This window comes from Salvelinus alpinus, chromosome 6, assembly GCF_045679555.1.
Source record: "Salvelinus alpinus chromosome 6, SLU_Salpinus.1, whole genome shotgun sequence".
NCBI lineage: Eukaryota > Metazoa > Chordata > Actinopteri > Salmoniformes > Salmonidae > Salvelinus > Salvelinus alpinus.
Window position 1 is genome coordinate 4618149 of NC_092091.1, and position 12124 is coordinate 4630272.

General features: G+C 45.9%; 1 protein-coding gene across 1 annotated transcript in view; it reads left to right on the top strand.

The window, feature by feature from the left end:
- iqch (IQ motif containing H) overlaps positions 1-12124 on the top strand; it is a 189517-nt gene that overhangs the window by 129919 nt on the left and 47474 nt on the right. Inside the window, exons 16-17 of the mRNA XM_071405165.1 lie at positions 9609-9729; positions 11916-12036. Of these exons, the coding sequence (XP_071261266.1) occupies positions 9609-9729; positions 11916-12036 (242 nt within the window). The remainder of the gene's footprint in view (positions 1-9608; positions 9730-11915; positions 12037-12124) is intronic.

A 12124-nucleotide genomic window follows, 5' to 3' on the forward strand; every position in this document is an offset into this window, starting at 1 on the left:
CTGCTCATCTATCACTCCAGTGTTAATCTGCTCAATTGTAATTACTTTGCTACTATGGCCTATTTATTGCCTTACCTCCTTACGATATTTGCTCACACTGTATATTGACCTTTTCTATTGTATTATTGACTGTACGTTTGTTTATGTGTAACTCTGTGTTGTTATCTGTGTCACACTGCTTTGCTTTATCTTGGCCAGGTTGCATTTGTAAATGAGAACTTGTTCTCAACTTGCCTACCTGGTTAAATAAAGGTGAAATAAAAACATTAAAAATATAAATATTCTTTAGGTTTCCAAAATTGGAATGTAAATGTGCACATTTAGTTTTTTTTAATACTTCTTTACACAGCTGATTCAAATAATCAAAGCTTATTTATGAGTTGATTATTTTAGTCAGCTGTATAGTTGTGTTAGGCCAAAACCCTAAAATGCCCCCCCCCCCCCCTCCACCAGGACCGAGGCTGGTAAACCCTGCTATAGATCCTTGGTTGGTCCACAGTCAGATCAAACATTATGGGGGAACCCTGCTATAGATCATTGGTTGAGTCCACAGATCAAACATTATGGGGGAACCCTGCTATAGATCATTGGTTGAGTCCACAGATCAAACATTATGGGGGAACCCTGCTATAGATCATTGGTTGGTCCACAGATCAAACATTATGGGGGAACCCTGCTATAGATCCTTGGTTGAGTCCACAGATCAAACATTATGGGGGAACCCCGCTATAGATCCTTGGTTGAGTCCACAGATCAAACATTATGGGGGAACCCCGCTATAGATCCTTGGTTGAGTCCACAGATCAAACATTATGGGGGAACCCTGCTATAGATCCTTGGTTGAGTCCACAGATCAAACATTATGGGGGAACCCCGCTATAGATCCTTGGTTGAGTCCACAGATCAAACATTATGGGGGAACCCTGCTATAGATCCTTGGTTGAGTCCACAGATCAAACATTATGGGGGAACCCTGCTATAGATCCTTGGTTGAGTCCACAGATCAAACATTATGGGGGAACCCCGCTATAGATCCTTGGTTGAGTCCACAGATCAAACATTATGGGGGAACCCTGCTATAGATCCTTGGTTGAGTCCACAGATCAAACATTATGGGGGAACCCTGCTATAGATCCTTGGTTGAGTCCACAGATCAAACATTATGGGGGAACCCCGCTATAGATCCTTGGTTGAGTCCACAGATCAAACATTATGGGGGAACCCTGCTATAGATCCTTGGTTGAGTCCACAGATCAAACATTATGGGGGAACCCTGCTATAGATCCTTGGTTGAGTCCACAGATCAAACATTATGGGGGAACCCCGCTATAGATCCTTGGTTGAGTCCACAGATCAAACATTATGGGGGAACCCTGCTATAGATCCTTGGTTGAGTCCACAGATCAAACATTATGGGGGAACCCTGCTATAGATCCTTGGTTGAGTCCACAGATCAAACATTATGGGGGAACCCTGCTATAGATCCTTGGTTGAGTCCACAGATCAAACATTATGGGGGAACCCTGCTATAGATCCTTGGTTGAGTCCACAGATCAAACATTATGGGGGAACCCTGCTATAGATCCTTGGTTGAGTCCACAGATCAAACATTATGGGGGAACCCTGCTATAGATCCTTGGTTGAGTCCACAGATCAAACATTATGGGGGAACCCTGCTATAGATCCTTGGTTGAGTCCACAGATCAAACATTATGGGGGAACCCTGCTATAGATCATTGGTTGGTCCACAGTCAGATCAAACATTATGGGGGAACCCTGCTATAGATCCTTGGTTGAGTCCACAGATCAAACATTATGGGGGAACCCTGCTATAGATCCTTGGTTGAGTCCACAGATCAAACATTATGGGGGAACCCTGCTATAGATCATTGGTTGAGTCCACAGATCAAACATTATGGGGGAACCCCGCTATAGATCCTTGGTTGAGTCCACAGATCAAACATTATGGGGGAACCCTGCTATAGATCCTTGGTTGAGTCCACAGATCAAACATTATGGGGGAACCCTGCTATAGATCCTTGGTTGAGTCCACAGATCAAACATTATGGGGGAACCCCGCTATAGATCCTTGGTTGAGTCCACAGATCAAACATTATGGGGGAACCCTGCTATAGATCCTTGGTTGAGTCCACAGATCAAACATTATGGGGGAACCCTGCTATAGATCCTTGGTTGAGTCCACAGATCAAACATTATGGGGGAACCCCGCTATAGATCCTTGGTTGAGTCCACAGATCAAACATTATGGGGGAACCCTGCTATAGATCCTTGGTTGAGTCCACAGATCAAACATTATGGGGGAACCCTGCTATAGATCCTTGGTTGAGTCCACAGATCAAACATTATGGGGGAACCCCGCTATAGATCCTTGGTTGAGTCCACAGATCAAACATTATGGGGGAACCCTGCTATAGATCCTTGGTTGAGTCCACAGATCAAACATTATGGGGGAACCCTGCTATAGATCCTTGGTTGAGTCCACAGATCAAACATTATGGGGGAACCCTGCTATAGATCCTTGGTTGAGTCCACAGATCAAACATTATGGGGGAACCCTGCTATAGATCCTTGGTTGAGTCCACAGATCAAACATTATGGGGGAACCCTGCTATAGATCCTTGGTTGAGTCCACAGATCAAACATTATGGGGGAACCCCGCTATAGATCCTTGGTTGAGTCCACAGATCAAACATTATGGGGGAACCCTGCTATAGATCCTTGGTTGAGTCCACAGATCAAACATTATGGGGGAACCCTGCTATAGATCCTTGGTTGAGTCCACAGATCAAACATTATGGGGGAACCCTGCTATAGATCCTTGGTTGAGTCCACAGATCAAACATTATGGGGGAACCCTGCTATAGATCCTTGGTTGAGTCCACAGATCAAACATTATGGGGGAACCCTGCTATAGATCCTTGGTTGAGTCCACAGATCAAACATTATGGGGGAACCCTGCTATAGATCCTTGGTTGAGTCCACAGATCAAACATTATGGGGGAACCCTGCTATAGATCATTGGTTGAGTCCACAGATCAAACATTATGGGGGAACCCTGCTATAGATCCTTGGTTGAGTCCACAGATCAAACATTATGGGGGAACCCTGCTATAGATCATTGGTTGGTCCACAGTCAGATCAAACATTATGGGGGAACCCTGCTATAGATCCTTGGTTGAGTCCACAGATCAAACATTATGGGGGAACCCTGCTATAGATCCTTGGTTGAGTCCACAGATCAAACATTATGGGGGAACCCTGCTATAGATCATTGGTTGAGTCCACAGATCAAACATTATGGGGGAACCCTGCTATAGATCCTTGGTTGAGTCCACAGATCAAACATTATGGGGGAACCCTGCTATAGATCCTTGGTTGAGTCCACAGATCAAACATTATGGGGGAACCCTGCTATAGATCCTTGGTTGAGTCCACAGATCAAACATTATGGGGGAACCCTGCTATAGATCCTTGGTTGAGTCCACAGATCAAACATTATGGGGAACCCTGCTATAGATCCTTGGTTGAGTCCACAGATCAAACATTATGGGGGAACCCTGCTATAGATCCTTGGTTGAGTCCACAGATCAAACATTATGGGGGAACCCTGCTATAGATCCTTGGTTGAGTCCACAGATCAAACATTATGGGGGAACCCTGCTATAGATCCTTGGTTGAGTCCACAGATCAAACATTATGGGGGAACCCTGCTATAGATCCTTGGTGGGTCCACAGATCAAACATTATTAAACACTTGTTTACCCTCTCTGCTGTTGGGAAGGGCCTGTAAGTAAACATTTCACTACACCTGTCTACACCTGTCTACACCTGTTGTTTACTCTCTCTGCTGTTGTGAAGGACCTGTATGTAAGCATTTCACTACACCTGTCTACACCTGTCTACACCTGTTGTCTACACCTGTTGTCTACACCTGTCTACACCTGTCTACACCTGTCTACACCTATTGTTTACTCTCTCTGCTGTTGTGAAGGACCTGTATGTAAGCATTTCACTACACCTGTCTACACCTGTCTACACCTGTTGTCTACACCTGTCTACACCTGTTGTCTACACCTGTTGTTTACCCTCTCTGCTGTTGAGAAGGGCCTGTAAGTAAGCATTTCAATCTCAGATAAAGCCTCCGAGCGAAACAAACATGAATCTGATCTGATGCTGTCTGGTCAAGAAGAAGATGGCATGTCAGACACTTGGGCTACATGAAGTAAGATAGAGGGCGCTGTTTCACCGTTTATCTGTTTCTCTGTTTCTCTGTTTCTCTGTTTCACCGTTTATCTGTTTCTCTGTTTCTCTGTTTCTCTGTTTCTCTGTTTCGCTGTTTCTCTGTTTATCTGTTTCTCTGTTTCTCTGTTTCGCTGTTTCTCTGTTTCTCTGTTTCTCTGTTTCTCTGTTTCTCTGTTTCTCTGTTTATCTGTTTCTCTGTTTCTCTGTTTCGCTGTTTCTCTGTTTCTCTGTTTCTCTGTTTCTCTGTTTCGCTGTTTCTCTGTTTCTCTGTTTCGCTGTTTCTCTGTTTCTCTGTTTCTCTGTTTCGCTGTTTCTCTGTTTCGCTGTTTCTCTGTTTCTCTGTTTCACTGTTTCTCTGTGTCTCTGTGTCTCTGTTTCTCTGTTTCTCTGTGTCTCTGTTTCTCTGTTTCTCTGTGTCTCTGTTTCTCTGTGTCTCTGTTTCTCTGTTTCACCGTTTATCTGTTTCTCTGTTTCTCTGTTTCACTGTGTCTCTGTGTCTCTGTTTCTCTGTTTCTCTGTGTCTCTGTTTCTCTGTTTCTCTGTGTCTCTGTTTCTCTGTTTCACCGTTTATCTGTTTCTCTGTTTCTCTGTTTCTCTGTTTCTCTGTTTCTCTGTTTCTCTGTTTCTCTGTTTCTCTGTTTCACCGTTTATCTGTTTCTCTGTTTCTCTGTTTCACCGTTTATCTGTTTCTCTGTTTCTCTGTTTCTCTGTTTCTCTGTTTCTCTGTTTCGCTGTTTCTCTGTTTCTCTGTTTCGCTGTTTCTCTGTTTCTCTGTTTCTCTGTTTCTCTGTGTCTCTGTTTCTCTGTTTCTCTGTTTCACTGTGTCTCTGTGTCTCTGTGTCTCTGTTTCTCTGTTTCTCTGTGTCTCTGTTTCTCTGTTTCTCTGTTTATCTGTTTCTCTGTTTCTCTGTTTCTCTGTTTCTCTGTGTCTCTGTGTCTCTGTTTCTCTGTTTCTCTGTTTCACTGTTTCTCTGTTTCTCTGTTTCACTGTTTCACTGTTTCACTGTGTCTCTGTGTCTCTGTTTCTCTGTGTCTCTGTTTCTCTGTTTCTCTGTGTCTCTGTTTCTCTGTTTCTCTGTGTCTCTGTTTCTCTGTGTCTCTGTTTCTCTGTTTCTCTGTTTCTCTGTGTCTCTGTTTCTCTGTTTCTCTGTTTCTCTGTTTCTCTGTGTCTCTGTTTCTCTGTGTCTCTGTTTCTCTGTGTCTCTGTGTCTCTGTTTCTCTGTTTCTCTGTGTCTCTGTTTCTCTGTTTCTCTGTGTCTCTGTTTCTCTGTGTCTCTGTTTCTCTGTTTCTCTGTGTCTCTGTTTCTCTGTTTCTCTGTTTCTCTGTGTCTCTGTTTCTCTGTGTCTCTGTTTCTCTGTTTCACTGTGTCTCTGTTTCTCTGTTTCTCTGTTTCTCTGTGTCTCTGTTTCTCTGTGTCTCTGTTTCTCTGTTTCTCTGTTTCTCTGTTTCTCTGTTTCTCTGTCTCTCTGTTTCTCTGTGTCTCTGTTTCACTGTTTCTCTGTTTCTCTGTTTCTCTGTGTCTCTGTTTCTCTGTTTCTCTGTGTCTCTGTTTCACTGTTTCTCTGTGTCTCTGTTTCACTGTTTCTCTGTTTCTCTGTTTCTCTGTGTCTCTGTTTCACTGTTTCTCTGTTTCTCTGTTTCTCTGTTTCTCTGTTTCTCTGTGTCTCTGTTTCACTGTGTCTCTGTGTCTCTGTGTCTCTGTTTCTCTGTTTCTCTGTGTCTCTGTTTCACTGTTTCTCTGTGTCTCTGTTTCTCTGTTTCACTGTGTCTCTGTTTCTCTGTTTCTCTGTGTCTCTGTTTCTCTGTTTCTCTGTTTCACTGTTTCTCTGTGTCTCTGTTTCTCTGTGTCTCTGTTTCTCTGTTTCTCTGTGTCTCTGTTTCTCTGTTTCACTGTGTCTCTGTTTCTCTGTTTCTCTGTGTCTCTGTTTCTCTGTTTCACTGTGTCTCTGTTTCTCTGTTTCTCTGTGTCTCTGTTTCTCTGTGTCTCTGTTTCTCTGTTTCTCTGTGTCTCTGTTTCTCTGTGTCTCTGTTTCTCTGTTTCACTGTGTCTCTGTTTCTCTGTTTCTCTGTGTCTCTGTTTCTCTGTGTCTCTGTTTCTCTGTTTCTCTGTTTCTCTGTTTCTCTGTTTCTCTGTTTCACTGTGTCTCTGTTTCTCTGTTTCTCTGTGTCTCTGTTTCTCTGTGTCTCTGTTTCTCTGTTTCTCTGTTTCTCTGTTTCTCTGTGTCTCTGTGTCTCTGTGTCTCTGTTTCTCTGTGTCTCTGTTTCTCTGTGTCTCTGTTTCACTGTTTCTCTGTTTCTCTGTTTCACTGTTTCTCTGTGTCTCTGTTTCTCTGTTTCTCTGTGTCTCTGTTTCTCTGTTTCACTGTGTCTCTGTTTCTCTGTTTCACTGTGTCTCTGTTTCTCTGTTTCTCTGTGTCTCTGTTTCTCTGTGTCTCTGTTTCTCTGTTTCTCTGTGTCTCTGTTTCTCTGTGTCTCTGTTTCTCTGTTTCACTGTGTCTCTGTTTCTCTGTTTCTCTGTGTCTCTGTTTCTCTGTGTCTCTGTTTCTCTGTTTCACTGTGTCTCTGTTTCTCTGTTTCACTGTGTCTCTGTTTCTCTGTTTCTCTGTTTCTCTGTTTCTCTGTGTCTCTGTTTCTCTGTTTCTCTGTGTCTCTGTTTCTCTGTGTCTCTGTTTCTCTGTTTCACTGTGTCTCTGTTTCTCTGTTTCTCTGTGTCTCTGTGTCTCTGTTTCTCTGTTTCTCTGTTTCTCTGTGTCTCTGTTTCTCTGTTTCACTGTGTCTCTGTGTCTCTGTCTCTCTGTTTCTCTGTGTCTCTGTTTCTCTGTGTCTCTGTTTCTCTGTTTCACTGTGTCTCTGTTTCTCTGTTTCTCTGTGTCTCTGTTTCTCTGTTTCTCTGTGTCTCTGTTTCACTGTGTCTCTGTTTCTCTGTTTCTCTGTGTCTCTGTTTCACTGTTTCTCTGTTTCTCTGTGTCTCTGTTTCTCTGTTTCTCTGTTTCACTGTTTCTCTGTTTCACTGTGTCTCTGTTTCTCTGTGTCTCTGTTTCACTGTTTCTCTGTTTCTCTGTTTCTCTGTGTCTCTGTTTCTCTGTTTCACTGTTTCTCTGTTTCTCTGTGTCTCTGTTTCTCTGTTTCACTGTTTCTCTGTTTCACTGTGTCTCTGTGTCTCTGTTTCTCTGTTTCACTGTTTCTCTGTTTCTCTGTTTCTCTGTGTCTCTGTTTCACTGTTTCTCTGTTTCTCTGTTTATCTGTTTCACTGTTTCACTGTTTCTCTGTTTCACTGTTTCTCTGTTTCTCTGTTTCTCTGTTTCACTGTTTCTCTGTTTCACTGTTTCACTGTTTCTTTGTTTCACTGTTTCACTGTTTCACTGTTTCTCTGTTTCACTGTTTCTCTGTTTCTCTGTTTCACTGTTTCTCTGTTTCTCTGTTTCTCTGTTTCACTGTTTCACTGTTTCACTGTGTCTCTGTTTCTCTGTTTCTCTGTTTCTCTGTTTCACTGTTTCTCTGTTTCGCTGTTTCGCTGTTTCTCTGTTTCGCTCTCTCGGGATACTTTCTCTGAGATTGACGTGTCTTTCCAGATCACCCGAGTATTGCGTCTCGGTCAAATAGATGATCAATTATCAATATTTAAATTCTGATACAAGTGACAAAAGGAACGTGTTTAATCAAAGTCCAGGCTGGACATCTCTGCTTCAAAGAGATCTTTCCGTTTTGGAGAGAGTATAATTGACTAAAATGGAAAGTTTATCAAGATGCATTTTCCCTGCCTCTTCTTTGTCCGTCTACCTCCAATATACTTCAATCCATCAACTAAACTAAACTTCAACTTTGAAGAAGCCAAACTCATTATATCAAGAAGGACTGCAGTGGTTATAAAGCCTTTAAATAAGATGGTTTAAGAGGTATTGATTTTTGACTGGCACTTTAAAAGTTCAACTGGCTCAAATCCTTTAATGAGTAACAAATCAAATGACATTTTATTCGTCACACGGTTCGTAAACAACAGGTGTTGCAGAGAAAGAGAGAGAAAATAGAGAAATAATGGAAAAGTAAAACACATAATAATAATAATAATATTAATAATAGATATATAATGAGTAACGAGGATACCTTCTGGTTTTCTATCCCTAGAGAAGTGTTTAGCAAAGTGGGCGGATTAGGTTCTGTACTTTGGTGTGATGTCAATATCTTTTAATAAGCTCACTGTCAAGTTACAAGCCTTTCGCCAAGGAGATGCTTCTTCAACTTTAAGCCCATGATTCTCCTATATGCAATAACAGCTGTAACTTATACAGAAACACATCATTTACGGTCCATGTTAGATATCATGAATAATGGAGGGATGTTCTGGGTGGAGAGGAATCTACGGTCCATGTTAGATATCATGAATAATGGAGGGATGTTCTGGGTGGAGAGGAATCTATGATCCATTTTAGATATCATGAATAATGGGGGGGGGTGGAGAGGAATCTACAGTCCATGTTAGATATCATGAATAATGGGGGGGGGGGGGGGGGAATCTAGAGTCCATGTTAGATATCATGAATAATGGAGGGGGGGGGTTCTGGGTGGAGAGGAATCTACGGTCCATGTTAGATATCATGAATAATGGGAGGGGGGGGGGGGGTTCTGGGTGGAGAGGAATCTACAGTCCATGTTAGATATCATGAATAATGGAGGGATGTTCTGGGTGGGGGGGAAGCCCCCACCCAGACTACGGTTTGCAACTGCATATGGGGACAAAGATCGTACTTTTTGGAGAAATGTCCTCTGGTCTGATGAAACAAAAATAGAACTGTTTGGCCATAATGACCATCGTTATGTTTGGAGGAAAAAGGGTGAGGCTTGCAAGCCGAAGAACAGCATCCCAATCATGAAGCACGGGGGTGGCAGCATCATGTTGTGGGGTGCTTTGCTTTGCTGCAAGAGGGCCTGGTGCACTTCACAAAATAGATGGCATCATGAGGATGGACAATTAGGTGGATAATTGCAATAAAGACCTTCAATTGAAATGGAATATATCTTTGGAATATATCTCTAATTCAGACAAACTAGTCCAGTTGTAAAATAATGCCAATCTAACTTTCTCTCTCTCTCTCTCTCTCTCTCTGTATCTCTCTCTCTCTCTCGCGCTCTCTCTCTCTCTCTGTATCTCTCTCTCTGTATCTCTCTCTGTCTCTCTCTCGCTCTCTCTCTCTCTCTCTCTCTCTCTCTCTCTCTCTCTCTCTCTCTCTCTCTGTCTCTCTCTCTCTCTGTATCTCTCTCTGTCTCTCTCTCGCTCTCTCTCTCTCTCTCTCTCTCTGTCTCTCTCTCTCTGTCTCTCTCTCCTCTCTCCTCTGTCCTCCCCCAGGAACCTGTTCTTATTAAGTACCTGGAGGAGATTCCAGAGTGGTTGTCCCGCTATGCCCAGCCTGTTAAAACCTCCTGTTACCCCACCTGGGCCTGCTTCCTGGACACCTTCCTTAGACAAGGTCACACACACACACACACACACACACACACACACACACACACACACACACACACACACACACACACACACACACACACACACATAAAACACACACACACACACACATAAAACACACACACACACACACAGGGACGGATGGACACACACACACACACACACACACACACACACACACACACACACACACACACACACACACACACACACACACACACACACACATAAAACACACACACACACACACATAAAACACACACACACACACACATAAAACACACACACACACACACAGGGACGGATGGACACACACACACACACACACACACACACACACACACACACACACACACACACACACACACACACACACACACACACACACACACACACTCACACACACACACACACACACACACACACACACATATATATATATAATACAAAGCGCCACTATATGTGCACAGCGAAGGCCAACGAAAGGTTCTGATTTGAATACAGTCATTCTTATTCCTTAGACCTTTTTATAATTGCCCAAATGAGTCCAATCTGAATATGTGAATGGACAGAATGAATCTATTATTCTGATGGTCCCTTGAATGATGATGAACAGCTGCTCCTGGCAGCATCTCTGTCAGGGTTGTGTTCCAAACAGCGCCCTATCCCCTCTATAGTGCACTCCTTCTGACCAGATCTCTGGTCTAAAGTAGTGCACTGCAAAGGGAATAGGGTGCCGTTTGTGACCCTGGATGTCAGTCTGGGGAAGAAAAAGAGATCAGGTGTCAGTGTGTTTAAAAAAATATATTTTATCGTTTCTCTGTTTTCACTCATCCTCAACTTCCTTATTATTACTATTTATACTTTACTGTCTCCGCCTCTTCCTCCCAATCCCTCCTCCTCTTCCTCCCATCCCCTCCTCTTCCTCCTCTTCCTCCCCATCCCCTCCTCTTCCACCCCACCCCCTCCTCTTCCTCTCCATCCCCTCCTCTTCCTCCCCATCCCCTCCTCTTCCTCCCCATCCCCTCTTCTTCCTCTCCATCCCCGCCTCTTCCTCCCCATCCCCGCCTCTTCCTCCCCATCCCCGCCTCTTCCTCCCCCTCCTCTTCCTCCCCATCCCCTCCTCTTCCTCCCCATCCCCGCCTCTTCCTCCCCATCCCCCCCTCTTCCTCCCCCTCCTCTTCCTCCCCATCCCCTCCTCTTCCTCCCCATCCCCCCCTCTTCCTGCCCATCCCCTCCTCTTCCTCCCATCCCCCCCTCTTCCTGCCCATCCCCCCCTCTTCCTCCCCACCCCCCCTCTTCCTCCCCATCCCCCCCTCTTCCTGCCCATCCCCTCCTCTTCCTCCCATCCCCCCCTCTTCCTCCCCACCCCCCCTCTTCCTGCCCATCCCCTCCTCTTCCTCCCATCCCCCCCTCTTCCTGCCCATCCCCTCCTCTTCCTCCCATCCCCCCCTCTTCCTCCCCACCCCCCCTCTTCCTCCCCATCCCCTCCTCTTCCTCCCCATCCCCCCCTCTTCCTGCCCATCCCCTCCTCTTCCTCCCATCCCCCCCTCTTCCTCCCCATCCCCCCCTCTTCCTGCCCACCCCCTCTTCCTGCCCATCCCCCCCTCTTCCTCCCATCCCCTCTTCCTCCCCATCCCCCCCTCTTCCTGCCCATCCCCTCCTCTTCCTCCCATCCGCCCCTCTTCCTCCCCATCCCCCCCTCTTCCTGCCCATCCCCTCCTCTTCCTCCCATCCCCCCCTCTTCCTGCCCATACCCCCTCTTCCTCCCCACCCCCCCCCTCTTCCTGCCCATCCCCTCCTCTTCCTCCCATCCCCCCCTCTTCCTGCCCATCCCCTCCTCTTCCTCCCATCCCCCCTCTTCCTCCCCATCCCCCCCTCTTCCTGCCCATCCCCTCCTCTTCCTCCCATCCCCCCCTCTTCCTGCCCATCCCCTCCTCTTCCTCTCCCTCCTCTTCCTGCCCACCCCCTCTTCCTGCCCATCCCCTCCTCTTCCTCCCATCCCCCCCTCTTCCTGCCCACCCCCTCTTCCTGCCCATCCCCTCCTCTTCCTCCCCATCCCCCCCTCTTCCTGCCCACCCCCTCTTCCTGCCCATCCCCCCCTCTTCCTCCCATCCCCTCTTCCTCCCATCCCCTGCCACCTCTCACCCCCTCATTCTCTTCCTCCTCCCCCATCCCCCCCTCCTCCAGGTGGTGTAGTGGAGGGATACCCTCCCTCAGACAGTGTTACCTGTCTAACAGTAGACCTGCTCCTACAGCCAGACGGGGAGGTCACCGTGCTGTCCTGTGGAGACCAGCTCCACGGCCCCAGGTAGGTAGCCTAGAGGTTAGAGGTCACCGTGCCGTCCTGTGGAGACCAGCTCCACGGCCCCAGGTAGGTAGCCTAGAGGTTAGAGGTC